General features: G+C 40.2%; 1 protein-coding gene across 1 annotated transcript in view; it reads left to right on the forward strand.

Moving 5' to 3' along the window:
- Window positions 1-6,464: 6,464 nt before the first annotated feature.
- Window positions 6,465-24,956, forward strand: part of syt6a (synaptotagmin VIa) — a 162,437-nt gene continuing 143,945 nt past the window's right edge. The window contains exon 1 of the mRNA XM_078950224.1: window positions 6,465-6,964. Within this exon, the coding sequence (XP_078806350.1) occupies window positions 6,808-6,964 (157 nt within the window). The 5' untranslated portion in view covers window positions 6,465-6,807. The remainder of the gene's footprint in view (window positions 6,965-24,956) is intronic.

The following is a 24,956-nucleotide window of genomic DNA, read 5'->3' on the forward strand; positions in this document are numbered from 1 at the left end:
CATTATGCATACATTCAATTGAGTCTAATGGAGCATCCTAATGGGAAAACACTTCAAAATTCTATCCTTCGAATGAAAATGTTAACTTTCTGAGATTTGTTTCAATATCTCACACACCCTATAATAGTGTGTTATTAGGAAATATAGGCTTTCAGTATCAAAAACAGCAAAAAACAACAAAAAAAAATAAAATTTTGGAGTCTAAGAAAATGATTTATTCCACTATTATTTGAAATTTTCTTAATTATCTCCTGGAAAGATCTGATTATAATGACTGAATCTGTGACTGTTAAAACCAAAAAACAGGAAATCCAACAAAGACTTATGAAAAATTTAATGAGAGCATTAGCATGAAAGTAAAAAATCCATATATAAAATGTCTTAATAAATTTCATTTTTTACCTTATCTCATCTGTCAACTTTTGTTTATTGATTGATTAATTAATTTTAAACAAATAAAAAAAGGAAAAAATATATAAATAAATAAATATACACAGATTAATCTAATCTATTTAAGATATGAATTCATAAATAAATAAATCATAAATTAATATCATGATAGAAACAAATAACAAGAAATGGTTCTATCATCTTGACATTAAATTAGACATTGAATTACACATATTTGCAAACAGACAAATAGCTGACAAATGCAGTTTGAAGCAAATGTGTAAAACCTCACCTAATATATATTTTTTAACACAATTGCTACAATTTCATACTTAACATCTATTTAAAATTAACACATTATTATATAAAAAAGCTGAAGTTTAATTATCATCAAAATATACAGTATTAAAGACCCATTCTAATGAAAATCATGTTTTTGGTGTTTTAGCATGTTCTTGTGATATTTTTCTGATGATGGAGGATCTAAACAAAATTAAGATAAAAATGGCATTTCTGAGTATTTCTTTATTGAGATTGTTGTGAATTAGAAGCAGATTGAAATAAATGCAGATTGAATAACACTGTGTTTGTGACGTAGAAAACACAAATTCTCATAAAACACGAAAAAAGTACCTTTTAACTGTGACAGCACATGGAATATACACCAACTTTTAGGGTGTATTTAGACTGGACACATTTGGTTTGCTTAAAGTGAACCAGAGTTCGCTTCCCTCGATAATCTGGAACAAATTTTTAGTTTGAGCCAAGCGGACCCTGATACGGGACCAGGACCCGCTCTCTGACCCATCTCTTGAGGTGGTCTTGGTTTGTTTTCAATCAGACTGAGCTTCGGTTCGCTCTAAGGTTTTCTTGGTCTGAATAAGCTCCGTGCTCTGAGTGGAACAAATGGACCAAAACAACTACCTTAGCTGGTCATTACGGGATGTAAACAGAGTAAGAAGGAGGCTGCTGTGACGATGAGACACAGCAACTCACTTAAATATTGTTGGATGAATGCAGGTTCATTAAAACAACTTTTAACGTTCAGCTTCTCAAGCTGTTTTACCGATAGATGATCTACATATCATAAACACTTATCAGCGTACCTTCAAAGCCAATGTCTTCTCAGTAAGCGCCTTACAGTATGCTTCCACCATATCCAAGTATCAGGTAAAAAGTGTTGATGTTCAAAATTCATCAGAGAAATATGAAGTTTGAATAATTGAACTAGTCCGACAAGGACTGCAAAGTATAGGATTTCTTCTGGTCATTGCTTTGCCCCGCCCTTGTAATTCCTAGCCAATGACTGAAGAGAACTTTAGTTACATGGTTTTGTTTACAAGCTTTGGTACAACTAAAGAATAAACGCAAGGTTCAAAACTCGATCCGGACCAAATTAAGCAGACTCAGTCTGGACCAACGGACTTTTCCAGTCTGCAAATATATTTAGGTAGAACATTAGGGTCGGAGTGTGCTGAGAGTTTGGGGTCTTATATCCCTCCAAATCCCTGAGTTGAAAAAAAAAAAAACATGCATCGTGTCAGTTCATTTATCTGTATATCTATTTTCTCCTTTGTTTTATTTGTCTTATTAGTTATATGTTGAATGATTTTCCTGAGATGACCCTCTGTATTTACCAGGGTTGGCACATGTACAAGCAGGACACTATTTTGTGCTCTGTTGAGACTGCATTTATCTTTTTTCTTTGATGTCTATCTATTTGTCCGTCTATCCATACATTTTATTTGTCTTTTATTTTTTGTATTTTGTGGTTTTCATTGTCTGTGTTTGTTTTTTGAGTTTTTTAATTATTCTTGTTGTAATTTTATATCTTTAGTTAATTGTGGATTTTTGCAGACCATCGCATTTTCGGGGGGCAGTCCTGCATTTAGACGGGCATTATCTTCCTTTGCCCATGCCTATGTCCGGCCTTGGACAGACAGCACATTGAATATAAACCAATATTTAGTCTGGCAATATATTTAAAAGGTAATACTGATTAAAACAGATACAAAATAGTGCTGTAACCAAACCTGATCATGAACCTACAACCTCCTGGTAGTAGTCACTAGCCTTTTAAAACCCCCACATATCTTGTAAAACAGGAAGTGAGTACTTTTTAACTGTGACAGCATATTGATAATTGTTCTATATATTTAGTCTGCACGTATTTCTTACAGGAGCGGCATCCTTTATTCAATGTCTTTGGATATGCTATAGGGGGATGGAGTACAAGTTATTCATATCTTCCTTTATTGCCTGAATGAATTTTATTCAGGTACTTAAGAGTTCCTCCCAGTACATTAACATGCATGTTAGGCTGTTCTGTGACTCTAAATTGACTATTGGAACAAGCAGACTATGGTTGTTTGTCTGTCATGTTCCTGTCACATCTACCTACTGACAGCATGAAAAGAAAAAGATGAAATGTGGGTTAAGACAGCAGCTGCATAACATCCTGTTAAATTTGGACCTCCAAAGCTACGTTTCTGCACTGCAAAAAACCTTGTCTTCTTTCCTCTTGCTTTTCATCAACAACACTGGGGGTTTATTTGCTCTGGATTCATATTCTGTCACATATTTGCATGTTTTTAAGTTTTTAAAAGCACAAACTGCACCTGTATGCATTCACAATATAAAGTGACAGGAAAAAAGTGAAAGGTTTATCAACTGCAGCAGTAACAGAGAGGTAATTGACTTGAAAAATGTGCATCTTAATCAATGTTTTTCATTAGCAATACATCCACAGACTGTTGTAACCGTAAGGGAAAGCACAGCCAACCTCATATCTAACCACTCATCTTTGTGGTTAGTGGTTTGGTCGATAGCTTAGGCTACATGTGCCAGCACAAAGTGACTCCAACAACTGTGGCTGTTGTAGTGAATTCTACCACGGTTAGTGCCATTGCTGGGATTAGTCAATCCACTCATAGCTGTTTTCTCTGACCTAACCACTTGATTTCCCAGGAGCAGTTTACAAGTCCTGATATAGAATATATCTAGACGCAGGACATTTTACTGTCTCAACCACACACAGCTGTTTAAACAATCATTAACCGTCGATTGCTAGCTTACTGCTACATATAAACAACTTCCATGAACAGACGGACATCTTACACAGATATTAAAATGGTTGCCATGAGAACAATCCTGACATGTCCTTACGTGACATCAACTGGAGGAAAATGAAAATTAGGATGAAACAGTTCAATTATTATCATTGGCTTAATATCTGAAACCCTATGAGTCAAAATAACCAACTTTCGATCTTGATTGTGGTTTTCCTAGCAAAACCCGTCAGATACACTTACTTGAAAAAACTGCATTGAGCTATGTACATTTTTGTATGAGAATGAAGTAAATACATTTCCCTCTGCTGTGATGTTCCTTAATTTAGTCTACATGTTGCAATAAGATAACTGATTAACCATTGAAACTAACTTTAAACTAATAGCTTAACATCATTTTTAAATAAAGCATTTCCAACATGGAAAAGACACTGAGCTCAAACATTTAAAAAACCAAAAACTAAAAAATTAATAATTTACATCAGCTGCAACTATAATGTTATGCCAACTAGTGTTTGTCCATGCTTAAACATAATGTAGAGCCAGCAACCAATAACATGAACCCATTTGGGTGCTGCCGGTTTTAGGGTTGTCTGGGTTCATTAGTAAAGCATTAGTCATAACATAGTGGTTAGCACTCTGACCTCACAGCGAGAAGGTTTCAAATCCCGACTGGGTTCTTTGTGTGTGGAGTTTGCGTGTTCTCCTTGTGCATGTGGGTTTCCTCCCACAGTCCAAAAACAAGCTTCATAGGATAATTGATTGCTCTAAAGTGTCCCTAGGTGTGCATGTGGGAGCGTGTAGCCCTGTGACAGACTGTCCAGGGTGTACCTCGCCTTTGCCCTACAGTGTCTGTAACAGGCTCCAGCAGTCCCAAGACCACTCAAGGGATGTAGCGGATTTAATAAAATGGATGGATGAATGGATGGATGAATAGTTACAACTGCTCTTTTGGCTAGATACAGGCTGCATGAAGGCAAAAAATGGGTTAAACACATTGCGTGAACAGCTTTTAAAGGGCTCTTGCGCAAACCATTGGATTGGGGGCGTTTAAAAAATACAAATCTGTACCACACATCTGCATCTCACTTACTTCCCCTTTATTCTTGAGTGTTGTCTAAATTTTTGTTTTGACAGATGTTGGATGGATCCCTTTATGAAGTAAAACATTTTCACAGAGTTGCTCTTACCCTATTATGTCCTATTTTTAAAAACAGACACAATTGTCACCACATGGCCATAACCCTTGTGCTATCCTGTGGGGTCCAGATGACCCGGTCCTTACATTGACGTGCTATCCCTACCATGACAAAGGTGGATAAAGGTGTAAAGATTTCATGTAATCCATGGACACCAGTGAAGATCACAAATCATTGAAGAAAAAAGGTTCAGCGCACTGTCTAGTGCAGGGTCCAGATGACCCAACTCCCAACATTAAAGTGCCTTGGATAGCACAAGGGTTAAGGTGCTATAAGAGACTAATTTCTTATTTCTTATTGTCAGGAGTCAGAGCTCTGTCTCCCCCTCTGGTCACCAGCGGGAACCATCTCCAGAGTTCTAACCACACTTCCTGGATGCCGCACACCTGACTCTCATTTACTCATCAACCACAGCGTACTTAAGCTCTGCACTGCGCCCATCTCTGTGAGAAGTATTGTTATTGCCACTCTGCCTTCATTACTGAGCGTTATAGCTGCACCTAATCGTCTCACCCTGTTTCTGTATCTATCTGCCCCCTGCCCTGACTCTCACCTGGATCCTGACTACCCTGTCTCTCCCCTTGATGATCTCATTTCTATTATTGACCCCTGCCTGCATGACCCTGATTTAGCTTTGTGGACTTTTAGCTGAGTTAATAAACCTGCTGCCGGTTCTTGTGACATTCATTATGTTGTTTGGAGTTTTTGAGCCAAAAGCATTGACTGTAAATGAGAACTGGACTGAGTGACCCCTCCCCCCTATGGCATTTCAGATATACCCGCTGGTTCCAAGAAGCCAAAATCTCATAGATTTTCACAGAGAAATAAACAGCAATAAATCTATTTGTCAGATAAAACTATTTTAGCTCTGATACCTTTTTTTTAAGATCTTCTTGATAATCCTGATTTGTTTTCATATTTTTTCTGTAGTGAGTTATTCAAGTTATAAACTGACCAATCAGACGCCTCAATAAAAGTAGGTGATTTCCTGTCAGACATGTTTTGTGTAACCTATTTTCAAACTGTAGGGGGTGTGGCCTTCCACCAAGCTCACTCCTGATTGGCGAAATTGTCAGTTGCCATAGACACGTCAACTCAGGCCAACATGGACCATTCGCTACTTACTCACATCGGCTGACTCCAACATGGTGACGACCGTGTTGCAAAAAAAATGGTGAATGAATTGACATAATTTTGTTAGAACTGGAAGAAATCAGTTTCTATGGATGATGTCACACTCACTCAGTCCTGTTCTTTTATACACTCAATGACCTAAAGTCATCCTTTGATAAAAGTCACCAGACCAGGTCAAGCTGTTTTCTAATTTTTTAGACTTAGTAAATACATAGCACAGATTTAATTTTGCACTTTTTATGATGTTTTATTTCAATCTTTTGAAACTGTTTATTAAATGGATTCGCCCGGACAAAGTGATCAGTTCGGCAATCACAAAACAAAGATTTATTGCTGCACTCCTGCAACAGACGGCACCTCTTTCCGTCTTTTTTTCTACGTATTTTTGCATAAAGACTTTAACCATCATACAGTGGTGTAAACAGTCAGGGATGATCGGTGGGAGCAGAGACACCCAGCAGTCACAGGTGGTTCAGCTCTGGGGAAATTCATCACAGGAGACTCTCTGAACTCCAAGGACCCGTCACGCCAGTCGACCTGAGAAAAACAAGCCCAGCGGTCATTATGAGGGCTTTGATGCTGATCTCACTAAATCGACTTAATGTGACAATGGCTGCATGTGTCATTAATCTTTTTTTTTTCTTCCAATTTTCTGTTTAAACTTTTGTCTCTACTTATTGGGGCTCATCTAATAGGCTTGCGTAGCATTCTGTGAATGTGATGCAATAATTCTGCCCCTCTGCCACCTGGGGACAACTGTGTTGCACACAAACAGACAGACCTGATAGAGACACGTGCTCTCACGATGTTGCCTCAGCTCACACACATCAGCATACTCCCACACATCTACTTGAGCACATCTGAGTGTAAACACTACTGAGGGACCGGGGGAAGAAATACAAGAAATCAGCTGAGGACGAAGACAAGTTGTGCATGCCTGGCTGCAGAGTACAGATGTGGGTGCGTTAGTGCCCCCCCCCAGATGAGCGCAAGCGGCTGAGGATGCATCTGGGAGCATGAGTTCTGACCGAGAGGAGTATGATATGGTCTGTCAGAAAGCCGTGACCCTAATTGTTGACATCTGCCTGCACAACAGCACCCTGTTGGATCAGGACACCTGTCAGGATTTCCTTATTGTGTTGACCGGCCAGGACTCCGAACACAAACAGTTGGGTAAGTAATGTAATTACTTGCATGTGTGTGAAGCTGTAGCTTACCTTATGCGCAGGGTCCATTCCTATTTCTGCCCTACAGCAATAGTTCATTGCAGAAACGAGAAATTGTGTCAATTCTGCTGTTTCACCTCATCCATTAGTCTTTTGTTTCATGCACATGGTTTCAGACGATCGTTTGGTCAGACCAATCATTTTAATCCAAAAATCCACCCTTTAATTTGTTTTCCTCCCCTCCTTTAAGGGCACAGGATGATATAGGTGTTTCCAACAAATTCTTATTGACTCCCCAGTTTGTTTCAGAGCTTCCCAGCATAAATCTGCAAACTAATTCCAGCTGATGCTGCCTTTAATAGCAAGACTTCGGAGAAATGATGGCAGCCAACTTTTCCAGAGTGTTTGCTTTATGTCCCACTAGGTAACAAATGTAGTGATGTACAATTAGTGCTGCAGAGTTTAATGTCACCCTGCGAAGTTTAAAAGGAAGGGCAGATTCAAGCATCTGTTGCTGACTTGTGTCTTTGGAGCTTTTAATCTTAACCCATAAGGACCCAGAGCCATTTTTCCACTTAGAGTTATGTGGAATATACCCAAAACCAAGTGGTCCAGAACACATTTCTGATTTTTTCACATTTCTCTATTTTTCTGATTTACCCATGGGTTTTTATAGGTAAATCTAAACAAAAGAAAAACAATTTCTGCGTCTCATTAAAGTTAATTGTTTTGACGGCTGCACTTTGAGTTGATTTTGACTCGATTCTTCTCTTAAAAAACAGATTTATTTTAATTAAAAAAACGCTAAAAAAGGTTGACATATGCATACGCAAAGACAGCTGCAAATCAGAAGGCAAACTGTAGATATTTTGACTCAGTGCCTTATTTATTGAGCTGCATATAAACTGTTTTAGTTAAATGATACTGTCAATATTTTTCTCCTGAGCATCTGATATTATAATATTAACAAAAACATTCTATAAAAAAAGCCTTATTTTAGGACAATTCTTTAATCAGTTCTATTTTACATTTTCAAAACTAAGCATTTTTAAATCTTTTTTGCTCTTTTTTTTAAATGAGTTTTAAGAAGTTAAGGTTTAATATGTGTATATATATATATATATATATTTTTTTTTTTTTTTGTTTTTGCAGCTGCCTCTTTTTTAATAGTCCCCTGTTTGCAGGGTGCATGTCACACCAATCCTGACCAATCCACTGTCACCACAAATCATCCTCAGCTGAGGAATTGAATGTGCATCGCAGTGCCACTGGCATCCACTACTGAGCTGTGGGGACACTAAATGCCATTGCATGTTATGTAGGCACTGATGGAAATTCCTTCTGCCAAGTGGAAGCTAAAGACAAGCTGCTCTTCATAATGTTTGGAGCAAGTGTAGGTTATGGGCTTTGAAGAAAATGTCAATTTCCTGTATTTTTTTCAGCGACACAGAAATCCAATTAAGATCAAAATAGGAAAAAACGAAAGGCTTAGAGCGTAGAATGTGCAGACGGATCCTAAAGCCAAATGTTTTCTACTGGTCGGAAAAGTGAAGCCTCAGGTGAAGCTGTAAGTAAGCCTGGCAGCTGTAAAAAAAAAAAAAAATTAGTCATCAAAAGTAATGTTGACTCAAACAGAAACACCCATACTGTTCTGCACTTCTTCCAACACGTTTACATGTTTCTATTTTTGCTACACTTAAGGTCAAATATTTGTGCAGTCTTCCGTATACAATGCTCCTGCTCAGTCAGGTTGGATGGTCTCCAAGCATGAACCATAAATTCTGTTCCTTAAAATCCAAATGTAAGCTTGAACAGGACCTATATTTTGACCTTCTTGAACACTTTGGCCTAATTAGAACAGCTTATTTAAATTTTGTGTCATATATTCTTTATCAAATACACATTAAAAACAGCATTACAATTTAAAAACATTCACTTTAAAAATTCAGTTTTAGATTCAAATAAATCCTTGATCTTACACATTAATTTCTTTTAGCAGGCTTTTAGCAGACCTTCACCATCTCTGCTGGAAATCGTTTTGGTGATCCGCATCAAACTTAACATTTGCATAATAAAAACATAAGCTTGAAGCAGTTGTTGCCTACAGAGCCCGTGTCCTGACATGAAAAAATTAAACATATCTCGTTCCCATAAATGTATATCTGGTTTCCACAAATTAATATCTCATTCCCACAAATGAATATCTCATTCCCACAAGTTAATATTTCGTTCCCTCGAAATAATTAATTCATGCGAACGAAATGATTATTCACGTCATAAGTCATTCATAAACACGGATTGCTGCTTCGCCTACTGGACTTAGCTCCTAGCTTCATAAACACGGATGTGAGTAATATTTGCATTTACAGCAGATACCTTCACATTTCTGTCTGTGTGCGTCTCATTACACTGCATTGAAGACACAGATGGTGTCAGATTTATTTATTTTAAAAAGCACAAAAGCATCGGTAATCACGTTTTCATGTCTGGGTTCATTCACATCTGGATACGCTCTCCGTCCATCCTGCTGCAAAATACGCTTTTTGCCGCGACTTTCGTGTCTCTGAGCATTCAATAGAGGTAAAATAAAAGCAAGAATGATGTATCTATTGTCTTGATGAAAATCAGAAAAATATCATAAGATCTAGGGTGCCCAGGCTGGCTGCTTCGCCTATCGGACTTAGCTCCTTGCTCCACAAACACGGATGTGAGCAATAACCCATCATGCATCACGCATACCCATAATGTATCTTGACCAGCCAATCATTGGTCTTGTTGTGACACTACAGTTACAGGGACACGGTGATTGGTCGAGATGCATTATGGGACACGTAGCATGTAGCCTACTAGCCTTCGGATGTAAAGGGACTGCCAACGAGTGTGATGCTTTTGTAGAGTAGGGATGGGTATCATTAAGGTTTTGACGGTACTACTACTCTTATTGATACTGCTTATCGATCCGGTATTTTAACGATACTCTTATCGATACTTTTTAGGACGAAAAATAAATAAATAAATAACAAATTAAGAACATAGTGTTTTATTTCCTCATTACGCAACAACAATGTTTTTTTAACAAAACATTTTACTCTATACATGATAATGTTCCAATAGAAACCTGGAATACATGTGGATGAACTTGAACAAAATAAAATAAAAAAAACATTGTCTACGTGTAACCCAGGTGATGTGACCCCACTCTTCATATAGCACTTGGAGGTAGCCTGCTGTTGTTGGTTTTTGTTTATAAGAGGAAAAATGTTTTTTTCCTAACAAAGTTAATGTTAACAAATGTTAATTAAGAGTGGTCATCTTAACTGTCTACCATCTTTGTTAAAAGTGCATTGTTTTGCGTACAGATTTTATTTTTAGCTCAGAGTGATCATCTCACTCTTACTGAGATCTGTGTGGGATTGATTTTTTTTTGGAACACCGTGTGCAGTCACAGAGACGCAAACAGAACGTGGGAGCGAATAGCCATATTGATATTGGAGTTTAAAGAAAATAAAACCCAGAAAGCTTTTTGATTTAAGCTGGAGCTGTGCTTGTTGAAACTGCACTGAAGATTTTTTTTACTTGTACAACGGATATCCTGGTGAGTTATTGCAGCTATTCAAACCGCTGTGTTAGCATGCTAAACCGAGTTGCCGCGTGCACAGGATTACATTAAAACCAGTCGGGATAACTTTGATTACTTTTTATAAGAATTTTTTCAGTTTTTATATTCAGTCACATTGGTTATTATAACCTGGTTATGCAGTTAATAAATGTGGAAAAACATTGTATGTTGTTGATATGCTGTGAATAGGAAAAAGAAAAAAACTTTTTGAACTGTTTTAATTAAATTTCTAGTGAATGAGAGTTAAATGAATAATATTTCTGCACGTTGTGCAGGCTGGTTTTTTTTTTTATGTGACATTCCAGAGGAGTTTTTCTTTCGTCTGCCGTCTTCTGTTCCCGGTCCTTCTACGCCTCCATCTTGGATAATTTCCCTCCTTGAGTGAAGAGACCGTTGGTCCCATCCCATCATCCCCTTACACCCAAACCGACTCCGTGAACTGCATTCCTGGACATTAGAGGGCGGTAGGACTGTTGAGTGCACTCACAATTGAGGGTATTTTTGTGGGTTTTTTTTCTTTCTTTTTTTTTGGAGCTCCAAACTGCAATTTTCCCTGAGATCTCAGTGGTTTTTTATTTATTTATTTTGAACAATTTTTTATTTTGAAACTGTTGAGTATAATTCTGTTATTAATACATTTGTTATCATTTTCTGTACGTGTCGTGTGAAATTCTTGGGGTGGATAGTATTAACCTTGATAGGTAAAATTTGACCCAAGCCTTCACCCAACCTGAGCAAAAGAAAAATTCCCCTCTACCACAGTGGACCGCACCCCCTGTGGAGCAGTAGGAGCAAAGAGAAGGTTACAAAAGTGGCGCCCAACGTGGGGCTTGGGCAATTTAAATCAACTTCCACCCCAAACAGTGTGTAAAGAAAATATTTTGAATCTTGATAGTTCACATTTAGTTGAAAATGGATCTTTGTAACCAGTTTGATCTGCATGGGCCTAGTTGCATTTATGTGACAGGCGTACATGAAACATATACTGATGAGGATATTGTTGATTTTTTCAAAGTTAATGGTGACATTGAAAAGGTAGTGAGAGTACCGGACGACCCAGATCATCCAAAAGGGCTAACTCTTATACAGTACTCCTCTGATCGAGCAATATCCCAACTTGACCCTGCAAATATTGGTGACTTACCTAGTCCAAAAGATCCTGCTGTTAGTTGGCATATCAAAACCATTCGGGGAATGTGTCAGGAAGAGCTTGGTCGAGAATTAGCCCAGAGATGCTTGGGTGAGCTGAGCACCCTTGCTGGAAATAGTAAAGCTGGATTTTGGAGTGTGCTTCTGCAGCAGATGCAACTTGTTCATTCCGAGCAACCTGTCCCTCCACAAAGTCCTGATACTCAGCTTCAGCCCTCTGAGCATCATACTCCTGTACTTACTCATGACAGCATACCTCCAGGGCAAGGTCTGTCAAATGTTTCTGCACAGACCCCACCCAGTCGAGCACAGAATAATTTTTCCCCTTCTCTGCATGAAGATACAGTAAACCCACTTCAGGTTCAAAAAGTGATCGTGGAGCATTTCATTCGTAACGATCCAGCTCCATCAAGCTACAGTCAAAGCCGAATTCGAACTTTCTCTGGGCGGCTGCCAAAGCCAAATGGTGAGGTTGATTATGATGCGTGGCGTACCCAGGTAGATCTTCTTCTCACTGACACCTTGTTGTCTGACTCTCAGAAGGTGAGAAGAATTTTAGAGAGCCTGCTTAGTCCAGCAGCTGACATAGTCAAACCACTTGGAACAAGTGCGACTCCTGTAGCTTATCTCACACAGCTTGAATCAGCATTTGGAGTTGTAGAAGATGGAGAAGAGCTATTTGCAACCTTCCTGGGGTCTAACCAAAATTCAGGTGAAAAACCCTCTGTTTATTTAAACCGACTACAAGCACTTCTAACTAAAGCTGTTTCTAGAGGGGGGGTTTCAGCTGCTGAATCTGACAAATACTTACTCCGCCAGTTCTGTAGGGGGTGCTGGGACCAGAGTCTGATTATGGGCCTCCAGCTTGAGTACCGAAAGGCCAGTCCACCATCATTCCCAGAGTTGCTTTTGCTTCTGAGAACAGAAGAGGACCGGAGAGCAGCTAAAATGGACCGAATGAGAAAACATTTAGGAAGCACTAAAGCTGCTTCACATCTTCATTCTGTGATGGGCATGGCAGTGTTTCCAGAGCAGCCTGCTGCTCCAACTCCCAAGAGGCAGGATGAAAGTACCAAACTTGAAAAAGAAGTTGCAGAACTTCAAAAACAAGTAGCAATGCTGATACATAAAGAAAGAAATGAAATAAGAACTGTAGTACCCCCAAGCAGTTCTGCTAATAAGGAATCACCTCAACATTGCGAAACCTTGGCTATCCATGTTGCGGGCCCTTGTTCGGCACCTCGAGCCCCTACTGCACCCAGACCATGGTTCTGTTTTAAATGTGGTGAAGACGGCCACATCGCAGCAAACTGTGGTAACACTCACAACCCTGAACTTGTCCAGAAAAAGAACAAAGAACTCCGTGACAAACGTGAGAGATTCTGGGCTCAACAGAAAGGCCACCAAGCATCTTTAAACTTGTGAATGCTCCTGTTGAGGGGCGACCAGGAGCAGAAGAAGCAACTAATCAACCAAGTCCCATTCTAACCACTCATGAATTACAACAGCAAGCTCACACCCAAACCGGTGAACACAGTAATGAACTGGATTTCATATTACCTTCTGGGCTTGTAGGTCCTCGGTGCATTTCTGAAGTCTTCATTGGAGACACAAGATGTGAGTCCATTCTTGACACAGGCTCACAAGTCACAACTATTTCCGAAACATTTCATGCCACATTCCTGACATCACTTCCCATTCAGCCCATCTCTCATCTGCTTGAGGTTGAGGGGGCTGGAGGGCAGCCTGTGCCTTATTTAGGTTATGTTGAAGTTCCCCTAACTTTTCCTGAAAGTGTGACTGGCAGGGAAGAACAGTTAAATGCTCTCGCCCTCATTGTACCTGATTGTCAATTTAATAGCAGGACACCGTTATTAGTTGGCACTAATGTCTTGTTTCAGCTATACCAGCGGGGAATAGAACATGAGGGGCCTACACTCTGGAAGAGGTCAGATAGGTTTGGTGCACTTCTGCAACATGTTGGCCTTGTTCATAGAAATACAACTAAAACTCGCCCAGTAAAGTTGCATGGGCGGAAGCCTGTTGTCATTCCAGCGGGACACAAAATTTGTGTCTATGGAGAAGTCAGGGTAGGAAAAGCAAATCCACATACCTTCTTTGTTCTCGAGCCACCTGAAACATTTTCCCTACCTGGTGGGATGTTCTTAGAGTGTGCAGTTATGAATATAAACTGTAGAGGCGCAAACAAAATTCCTGTCATTCTTAGGAATACAACAGCCCATGATGTCACTCTACCTACCAATATTGTCATTGGCAAAATATCCGCTGTGCAGAGTGTTTTGCCCCTTACCACACCTTTGTCCGTGTCCACCGGTTCCCAGTCTGGGATTGGTACGGTTGCGTTTAACTTTGATGATTCCCCTCTTTCTGTAGAGTGGAAGCAACGCATAACAGACAAGTTGAACTCTGTGTCTGATGTTTTTGCTGCAGATGACCTGTGCCTTGGTCACACAGCAGCTGTGAAGCACCACATTCGGTTACAAGACCAGACGCCTTTCAAGGAGCGGTCAAGACCAATACATCCTTCAGACAGAGAAGCTGTAAAGCAACACCTCAGAGAACTTTTGGATGCTGGGATAATAAGGGAGTCAGAAAGTCCCTATGCATCACCAGTAGTGTTGGTGAGGAAGAAAAATGGAAAAATTAGATTGTGCATTGATTATAGGAAGCTAAACGCCCGCACTATAAAAGATGCATACGCCCTTCCCAATATTGAGGAGGCGTTTTCAGCTTTGAGCGGAGCCAAGTGGTTCTCAGTAATGGACCTGAAGTCTGGCTACTATCAGGTAGAAATGGCAGAGGAGGATAAACATAAAACTGCATTCACATGTCCCTTGGGATTTTACGAGTTCAATCGCATGCCACAAGGTGTGACTAATGCTCCCAGCACTTTCCAACGTTTAATGGAAAAATGTGTTGGAGATCTTCATCTGAGTGAGGTTCTTGTGTTTTTGGATGACCTGATTGTCTTTTCTGAGACCCTAGAAGAGCACGAGCTCAGACTTTTGAGGGTGTTACAACGCCTCAAGGATTATGGTCTGAAATTGTCACCTGAGAAGTGTCAGTTCTTTAAGACATCTGTGAAATACCTTGGTCATGTGGTAGATGCTGAGGGAGTTCATACTGATCCAGAGAAAATCTCTGCTCTCAGAGATTGGCCACGACCTACAAATAGGGAGGAGTTGAAGCGCTTCCTGGGTTTCGCTGGATATTATCGCCGGTTTGTGGAAGGTTATTCCAAAATCGCCAAGCCTCTCAACGCTCTGACTGCTGGATATAGTTCAGCTAGAAAGAGGGGTAAATTATACAAGCGTGAGAGGCCTAAGCACACCGTGCAGCCTCATGCCCCCTTTTATGCAGAGTGGACAGTTGAGTGTGAGTCTGCATTCAGGGCATTGATTGACAAGTTAACATCGGCTCCCATCCTGGCGTTCGCAGATCCCAAGCTCCCATATGTCCTACACACAGATGCTTCTTGTGCAGGCTTGGGAGCCGCTCTTTATCAAGAGCAAGGTGAAAAGCTCAGAGTTATAGCTTATGCTAGCAGGGGGTTGTCGAAAAGTGAGAGAAATTATCCTGCTCACAAGCTAGAATATTTAGCGTTAAAGTGGGCTGTGTGTGAAAAGTTCAAAGATTACCTGTATGGAACCGAATTTACAGTCCTGACAGATAATAACCCACTTACCTACGTCCTTACCTCTGCCAAGCTAGATGCTGCTGGACACCGTTGGTTGGCAGCCCTGTCAACTTTTCGGTTTGACATCAAGTACAGGGCAGGATGCACCAACAGGGATGCAGATGGCCTGTCTCGACGGCCACAAGCTGCACCAGAGGAAGATGAAGGTTATGTGCAAGAGAGGGAGAGGATTAATGAGCTAAAAAGGCGCATCTTAGAGGGGGAGAAACATGAGATTTCTGCCGATGTAATCTCTGCAGTGTGTCAGCATCACGCTGTAAATCCACCTAGCCTCCCTGTCCTGGTGGAGTCGCTCGCCGTTGATGCTTCTTCATTGCCTGATCTGTTTGTTGATCAGGGTCAGAGTACCCTACCGGGTATGACGAAAGAAAGTTGGCATAAAGCACAGAGAGATGACCCATCTATTAGAACAGTAATTTCTCTGATAGAACTAGAACAAAAGCCGAGTCTCAGACATGTAAATGCTGAGCATCCTGAAGTAAAGCTCCTGCTCAGAGAGTGGAGCAGACTTGAGCTCAGAGATGGCATTCTTTACAGGAGATGTTCTGATAGAGGAGAGATGATCTACCAGCTTGTGTTGCCTGAGCAATACCGAGACAAAGCTTTAGAAGGCTTACATGACAACATTGGTCATTTGGGATCTGATCGCGTGTTAAGTCTTGCTAGAGCCAGATTTTATTGGCCAAAAATGAAGGACTCTATTGAACGCAAATGCCACACTTGTGAAAGATGCTTCAGGAGGAAAGCTCAGATGCAGAGAGCTGCCCCAATGATGAACATCAAAACAACCTACCCATTGGAAATGGTTTGCATAGACTACCTGTCCCTTGAACCTGACAGCCATGACACTCGGAACATTTTGGTCATCACTGACCATTTCACAAAGTTTGCAGTTGCAGTACCAACAAAGGATCAAAAGGCTAAGACAGTTGCTAAGGCACTTTGGGAGAATTTCTTGGTTCATTATGGCTTCCCAAGCCGCCTTCACAGCGATCAGGGGCGTGATTTTGAATCTCACACAATCAAGGAGTTATGTTCCCTGATTGGAGCAAAGAAAGTGCGAACCACACCCTACCATCCCCAGGGAAATCCAGTTGAGCGCTTTAACAGGACCCTGTTAAACATGCTAGGAACCTTGGAGGAAAAGGACAAACAACACTGGAGAGACTTTGTCAAACCCCTTGTCCATGCATATAATTGTACAAGGAATGACACAACTGGATTTTCCCCATATGAGTTGATGTTTGGCAGGCAACCAACCCTTCCAATTGACCTCATCTTGGGTGTACAATCTTCAACAGAGAATCACAAGACCCATTCAGAGTATGTTCAGAAGTTGCGTTGCCGGCTTCAGGAGAGCTTCACATTAGCTGCTAAAAATTCTAAAAAGACTGGCGAGAAGAACAAACTAAGGTTTGATGCTAAAGTCAGAGCGGCTGAATTAGTTGAAGGAGACAGGGTCTTGGTAAGGAATGTCAGCATTCGAGGGAAACATAAATTGGCAGACAAGTGGGAATCCGAAATTCATGTTGTTGTGAAGCAGATTGACGGTGGGCCAGTTTATGTTGTTACGCCAGAGAATGGCAGTGGCCCCCGACGCACTCTGCATAGAGACCTGTTGTTGCCCTGTGGGTTTCTGCCAGTTAAAGAACCTGCAGAGCCAGAATCCCTTCCACGCAAACACGAGAAGATGACTTTGAGAAACATTGCAGTCAAGAACCAGCATGTGGAATGTGCTGATTCAGATGGTTACTCAGAGGATGAGGAGGAAGGAAAGTTCTTCTTTCAGAGACCTTCACAGTTCATGATGCGTGGTCCTTACGTGCAGGAGATAGAATGCCCTCTAATGAGAAACTCTGTTCCTTTAAATCCAGAGACTCCTGAACTCAGGACAGAACTTGCACAAACAGGATTGCAGTCTGATCAGACGACTTGTGAGCAACCGACTGAAGCTAATGGGTTAGGACCAGACATAAGCAATGCTCCGGTGCAGCCTTCAGCTGAGTCAAGGGAGTATGTCATTGTGAATATTCCAGAGTGTGATCAGTCATTCGAAGTTGACCGGGACATCTCAAGTCCTGAAGAGAATGACATCTCTCATTCAGGTGAACCCCCCTGCCCTGCTAGCCAAGACCTTGAAGAGGATGCAAATGTCAGTCCTGAGAGTGAGTCAAGTCGGCCTAGGCGCTCTGAAAGGATGAAACGACCCCCACACAAGTTCACCTATGATGAATTAGGGAAGCCCTTGATCCTCGCCATTAGCTCATTTTTTACAAGTCTCGAAAATGTGGTCGCTCCACTATCTGGCAGCCCATGTACAGGTGGCTGGCATGCAGGGACTCATGCAGTTTAGAGGGGGAGAGTGTAACCCAGGTGATGTGACCCCACTCTTCATATAGCACTTGGAGGTAGCCTGCTGTTGTTGGTTTTTGTTTATAAGAGGAAAAATGTTTTTTTCCTAACAAAGTTAATGTTAACAAATGTTAATTAAGAGTGGTCATCTTAACTGTCTACCATCTTTGTTAAAAGTGCATTGTTTTGCGTACAGATTTTATTTTTAGCTCAGAGTGATCATCTCACTCTTACTGAGATCTGTGTGGGATTGATTTTTTTTTGGAACACCGTGTGCAGTCACAGAGACGCAAACAGAACGTGGGAGCGAATAGCCATATTGATATTGGAGTTTAAAGAAAATAAAACCCAGAAAGCTTTTTGATTTAAGCTGGAGCTGTGCTTGTTGAAACTGCACTGAAGATTTTTTTTACTTGTACAACGGATATCCTGGTGAGTTATTGCAGCTATTCAAACCGCTGTGTTAGCATGCTAAACCGAGTTGCCGCGTGCACAGGATTACATTAAAACCAGTCGGGATAACTTTGATTACTTTTTATAAGAATTTTTTCAGTTTTTATATTCAGTCACATTGGTTATTATAACCTGGTTATGCAGTTAATAAATGTGGAAAAACATTGTATGTTGTTGATATGCTGTGAATAGGAAAAAGAAAAAAACTTTTTGAACTGTTTTAATTAAATTTCTAGTGAATGAGAGTTAAATGAATAATATTTCTGCACGTTGTGCAGGCTGGTTTTTTTTTTTATGTGACATTCCAGAGGAGTTTTTCTTTCGTCTGCCGTCTTCTGTTCCCGGTCCTTCTACGCCTCCATCTTGGATAATTTCCCTCCTTGAGTGAAGAGACCGTTGGTCCCATCCCATCATCCCCTTACACCCAAACCGACTCCGTGAACTGCATTCCTGGACATTAGAGGGCGGTAGGACTGTTGAGTGCACTCACAATTGAGGGTATTTTTGTGGGGTTTTTTTTCTTTAAACTCCAATATCAATATGGCTATTCGCTCCCACGTTCTGTTTGCGTCTCTGTGACTGCACACGGTGTTCCAAAAAAAAATCAATCCCACACAGATCTCAGTAAGAGTGAGATGATCACTCTGAGCTAAAAATAAAATCTGTACGCAAAACAATGCACTTTTAACAAAGATGGTAGACAGTTAAGATGACCACTCTTAATTAACATTTGTTAACATTAACTTTGTTAGGAAAAAAACATTTTTCCTCTTATAAACAAAAACCAACAACAGCAGGCTACCTCCAAGTGCTATATGAAGAGTGGGGTCACATCACCTGGGTTACATACGGAAAAGATCAAACATCGAATGCAGGACATGCAAAAAATAGCATGGCCTCCCATGAGGCTAGGTAGTTACGATTAATATTTCTTTATGTCCTTCACTGTATTCGCAAAGTGATATTTGGAAAATTGTAGTAGAATACAAACATAGCTACACTTTAAGAATTGTATGAATTGCCATTTTTGGAGAACTTTCTTCTCAAATCAGAGACGTCAGAAGTCAGAGCTTTGCCTCCCCCTCTGATCACCGGTGGGAACCGTCTCCAGAGTTCTGAAGGCACTTCATTTCCCAGCAACCCCAGTGCACAGTTTCTGGATGCCGCACACCTGACTAGTTTGCAATCACTCACACTACACTTAAGCACTGCACCGAGCCTCACTCAGTGATAAATATTGTTTGTGCCACTCTGCCTGCATTACCAAGCGTTATATCTGGATCTGAGCTTCTGATTTCCTGACTCAGAATCTTGCCTGGATCCTGATTACTCCTCTTTCTCCTCTGATGCTCCCATTCTCATTGTTGACCCCTGCCTGCCTGACCCTGATTTAGCTTTGTGGACTTTTAACAGTGACAACTACAATCTGCCCGTTCTTGTGGCAGATGTGAAGTTGAGGCTCAGAGTGGTGGGATTCTGACTTAATCCACTTCACCAAAAAATGAAATTAAATACATTTTCAAGATGGATGTCAAGGTATACCTTTGACTGCATCTGTCAGCTCTTCTTCAGGAGGGGCTCACAGCAAGGCCCCTATCTGCATTGCAATTGATTTAAAAGTCAGATTGATGTGACATGTGTCTACAGTCTCAGGTCACATTGAAAAAGATTGGATTTGTGTTTAATAGGCGATAAGGGGGCACGTCATTTTTAAAAGCATTGGATTTGAAGTCATTTGAATTATTCAGGTATTGTACAATAAATTGATAAAGGAGGACAAAGATCCCATTGGTGTCATTTTGTGTCTGCAGTTTGTGAAACATTCATTTTGATTCATTTTCTTGCTTAACTTTACATCCTTTTTAAATTATAGTGTAGTCAAATATTACATTCCTTCCACCATGACTTTCATTTAAAACTGTTCCACTGTCTTACCATTGCTCTATTGCATAAAATAGTCGCACAACTGGAGCTTAAAGTCCCATTCAAATCATCTTTTGATCTATTTTCGAAGCATTCCCAGTTATATTTTAACTTTGATTATATCCTTTCAAGGCAAATCAAAAACTTCTATGGTTTTCTAGGACCTTGTTCTACAGAGCAGCAGGAGTTCATTTACCTCAGAGTTGTGGTCAGGTCCGCTAGCCCCCCCTTACTTCCCGACATTTATCTGTTTACACGCCCTCCAGCTGGCTTACTGCCCCTTACAACCCCAAGATAACATTAGTGGTGCAACAACCAGAGGTGCAAACTATAAGAGAGCTTTTTATTATCTATTCTTGATTCATTCTATTTTGAATAAAAAAAATACTCAAAAAAGCAGTTTTAATATTAAGTTTTGTTATATATGTCCTCCATCATGAGACAAATACTACAAGAACACGTTAAAAACACCAAAAACACGATTTCTATCGGAGTGGGTGTTCACATACATTTTAATGAATTGTTTCCTTTATTTTTGTAGTTGTTAGTCACTTTAGGGCAGTTGGCTGCTCTTACCGACATCCTGTGAAAGCAAACTTCTCCATTTCTACAGTGCCCTGTCCTCTGACCAGCATACATTCTACACCACCTTAGTACATTTGATGTCAAAGCATGATGAAATGGCCATGTTGTTATAGATCTAAGAGGAATTTACATGGTCTGTAGCGCAGAATAAGTTGCTTGAAATATGTGAGACTGTCTGTTAAGGCAGTGTTTTTCAACCAGTGTGCCGCGGCACACTAGTGTGCCGTGGGAGATGGTCAAGTGTGCCGTGGAAAATTGCCCTCATTCACTGATCTAAAAACATTTCCCATCTCCAGGAAATCAGCTCTTTGTTCTTCCAAACAGGTCCTGATAAAACACTGAGTAGTTAGGAATATGAAAGATCATAAAATACTTTTTTCTTTGTGTTTATTTGATTCTATTAAAGACATTTTTATAAGAATGACGGTAACGCGATTTAGCTGCAGCTATAACTGTTTTCTGAAAAGTCCCGCAGCTTTTACTGTCTCCACGACTCCACCAATCATTCTTGAGGCTTAATCACATGTCATCAGTCTGACCAATCAGAAGTGTTTAAAGTATTCACTTCCTTGTTCCAATTTAGCTCATAACTCACTCAGTTCCAACAAAAACACCAGCTAAAGCTCGTCTTTAGCGGTGTAGCTTTCCACAGAATCCGGTATCAGACCGTGGAACAAGTGAACAAAACCATGAAGCTCAGAGACGCGAGTCTTTCTGCCGTTTTCACACTACATCTCCCATGATGCATTAGCTTAAAGGGACAGCGCCTCAGCGTACAATAAGTCGTCCTTACACGTCTTGAAACCACAACGAACATACAGTTTGTATGTAACTTAACTTTTATTACATCTTTTAGAAAAAACATCTGCAACTTCCTGCTTTTTCTGCCACAATTATCACAAAAATGCACGTCAGATTGCCGGGGGGGGGGGGGGGGGGGGGGGGGGTGTAGATCAAAACAGACTGAGTTTCTGCTTTTTTTTTTTTTTTTTTGGGATGCTGGTGTGCCGCGGGATTTTTCTCAAGGTCAAAGTGTGCCGTGGCTCAAAAAAGGTTGAAAAACACAATTAATGGTTCCTTGCTACAATACAAACTTTCCTCCATACTCACACACACACAACTATACAAAAAGACAACATTGTGCTGAAGCTTGTTCTAATCACATTTTTATTATCTGAATGGCAACCCAAAAACAAAAATACAACATAAAGTGTAAAAAAACAAAAAACAAAAACTTAAAACACTCAAAACACAGTAAACCAGATTACTCAGTCCTCAGTGCGGTGCCACAACAGCTGAACTCCAGGAGATTCAATCATAACACAGCGACACTGAGGAATCAAGCCGTTCAATTAAAACAAAACCCAATATTAATTAGTAAAGGGGAGGCAGCTGTGCGACAGCCCACAGCGAACCACAGGTGAGTGGGCAACGCGCCCTCCAGGAGGCGCCACAGTCAGTTTGCACAAACAGGTTGAGAACCAAACAGATAAACCATCATTTTTTTGCATCATATTTTCAGTTTCCATCAAATTCTTATCCGATTCATCCGATCCATCAATTCTTATCCTTGATGCACATTTCACTAAACAGGTCTCTCCATGTGGAGGAACGGCTATGGGGGAAGATTACCATCAAGATCAAACCTGTGCTCAAAGACAAATTTGTGCAGACTTTGGAAGAAAAAACAAAACAACCAAAAATAGAAAAAAACATTTTGATTTTACATTTGTTATGTCTGATTTAAATATGCCCTTTTTCTTTTTTAAATAAGACTTTTCTATGTTTTAAATACAAAATTCCCGCTGTTACGAGATTGTCAGAAATATGTCACGGGGATACAATCTTGTATTTCAAACATCAACATAAAGTGTCCATGCGTACAACTAGGGAGAACGTCTGTAGTGTCTCCGCATCCCGAACAAAAAGGCTTTTTTTAGTAAATGACTTCAGTAATTTTGTTATTTAGCCTTAATTTATTCATGTTTTGTGTAGATTATTTGTCACAGCAAATCGTCACCAACCTCAATGTCGCAGCAGTGACATCATAAGTAAGAGACCGCGTAGTTTAAGTGAGGGATGATGGGTGACGAAGTATCAATTATCAAAAATGAATGGACGACGCGAAAGCCTGAAGTATCGTACGCCAAGCTGAGAACGGTTACTTCTTAGAAGTGCGTGAATTTCTGATGATGCACATTCGCACGAGTATGTTACCCTGTTATTCTAGCAGTAGTCGTCACCTCTGTTCAAAGTTGTACACATTAATGTGAAGAAACTGGATTCTCTAGAAAGGACTTTATTAAATATTAGGTTCGTACCCCGTCAGTTTCTTGCACACAGAAATAAATGAATAATGACTCTGAGACAGTTACTTATCTTTTGCAGGTTTACTCCGCACAAAAAGCACAAATTTGTACGCAGGGTTACAGACAGATGAATAGGGTTGTTGCATCAAAGTCCGAACAACGGAGCTCAAAGTCTGAACAAAGGAACTCAGAAATAGGCTTGGTATATATACCTTGCATTTGCATATTCAGAACCTCATCCGATGGATCATGGTGTGAAAAACCCACCCACAGACTGTTGCAGGCTAGATGTTCGAAGGTCAGAGAACCTAAAGTGTCAGATCTCTCTGAGGTTATCACAGACATTTGCCAGAAAGCATACACCAGAACACACAAAGATGAAAGGGGAGGATGTGGAAGGAATGTTGCGAGACAATAGTCTTGGTTGTGCTGTGTCTTCGAATGTAATATAATTTTGAGATGATAATACATAGTGAATCAAGTTTAAACCATCAATGTAAAAAAAAGTAAACGTTAGTGAAATAGAATGTAAAAGGGAGTTTCTAACTATTCTGTTTCTAATCACTCCTAACACACATTGTGTAGCATGCAGACGTCTTCTCCTTTTTTCAATCTGTTAAAAACAAGGTGTGTGTATAGAAAATGAATAGTGTGAAAAGTGAATAGTTCTCATATGTAATGGCTAATGCATGGTTACAACCTCTCACATTTTGTGCACTTTTTGATACAACTGAAAATGCTTAAGCCAGAGCTGGTTTAAACTGTGTGTAGGAGAAGGTGTAGAAGAAGAGCTAAAGTTGCCTCCAGCAATAAATGTATCTGTTGACGGTTACACACCTAATAAGAGACGCTCAAATACAATTTAGCAAGTGTGCCTGAAGGTATCATCTAATCCAGATTAATTGAAAGCTTGGTAAATTTGTGCAAATGTGTTTGACAGATTTCATTTCCAACATTTATATGGGTTAATTGACTTTTACCTGGAAAAAAATACATATTTTGATGCAAATCAGACTTTTTGTTTCTTTTTTTCCATGTTTGACTCATGTTTCTCACTCACCCTGTTACCCCGGTGAATGCTAGAAGCATCAGTTTTGCTTTCATTGTCAATCCTCCTCATACATTTTTTTTTAAAACACTATTTTTTTGGTTCTTGATATTCAGACTTTAATGAAAATCTATCAAATATTCATAAGGGGTTTGGTAAAACACAAAAAAGATGCTGGTTTGTAATCATGCAAGTTCACACAAAAAACAAAAACATTACAGTTCCTGATTTATCCCACAAACTACCAGCTGAAAGCTGATTAGCTGTTCAACCAATTATGATGGGATGAGAAAAACTAATTATATTGCTTGGGATTCTAACTCCCTTGCCTTGATGTGCGAGAAATAATAAGCCACTGCTTTCTCGAAATGATTTGGCAGATATGAGTCAAATCCCAAAGCTGGGTGCACCTTTTCTTTTGAGAGACAGTTTTAAGCTTGGAAAAAAAAGGAAGCTTGGCTCTGTGTCTCATTCTGCTGAGTGAACATTTCCCACAGATCAGGTGCCTGTCTTGGATATTGATATTCACTCTAGAGCTCTGATGGTGGCTACAAAGCTTATCCCTTAAGCCGGTGTAGCTCCTAAAAGGCCAAATGCCCCCTTTTACTTCCTACGCCTCCAAACACTCCTCATTACAAATTCTACTTTCATTATCAGCTGCTGCTTCAGGTGTGTGGGCTTCAATTGACGAGGCTTTTTATTTTTCAATTTTTGATCATGTTTCTCTCAAGTCTGTCTCATCTCCAGTTTTATTAGACAATACCTTGGGTGGCAGAGGACATTGGCATCAGTAGATCATTCATTTAGACCTCACCGGTCTGCTCCTCTGGTGTTTGCAGGAAG

The sequence above is a fragment of the Oryzias latipes genome, chromosome 7, assembly GCF_053564925.1.
Source record: "Oryzias latipes strain Hd-rR chromosome 7, Olatipes_Hd-rR_3.1".
NCBI lineage: Eukaryota > Metazoa > Chordata > Actinopteri > Beloniformes > Adrianichthyidae > Oryzias > Oryzias latipes.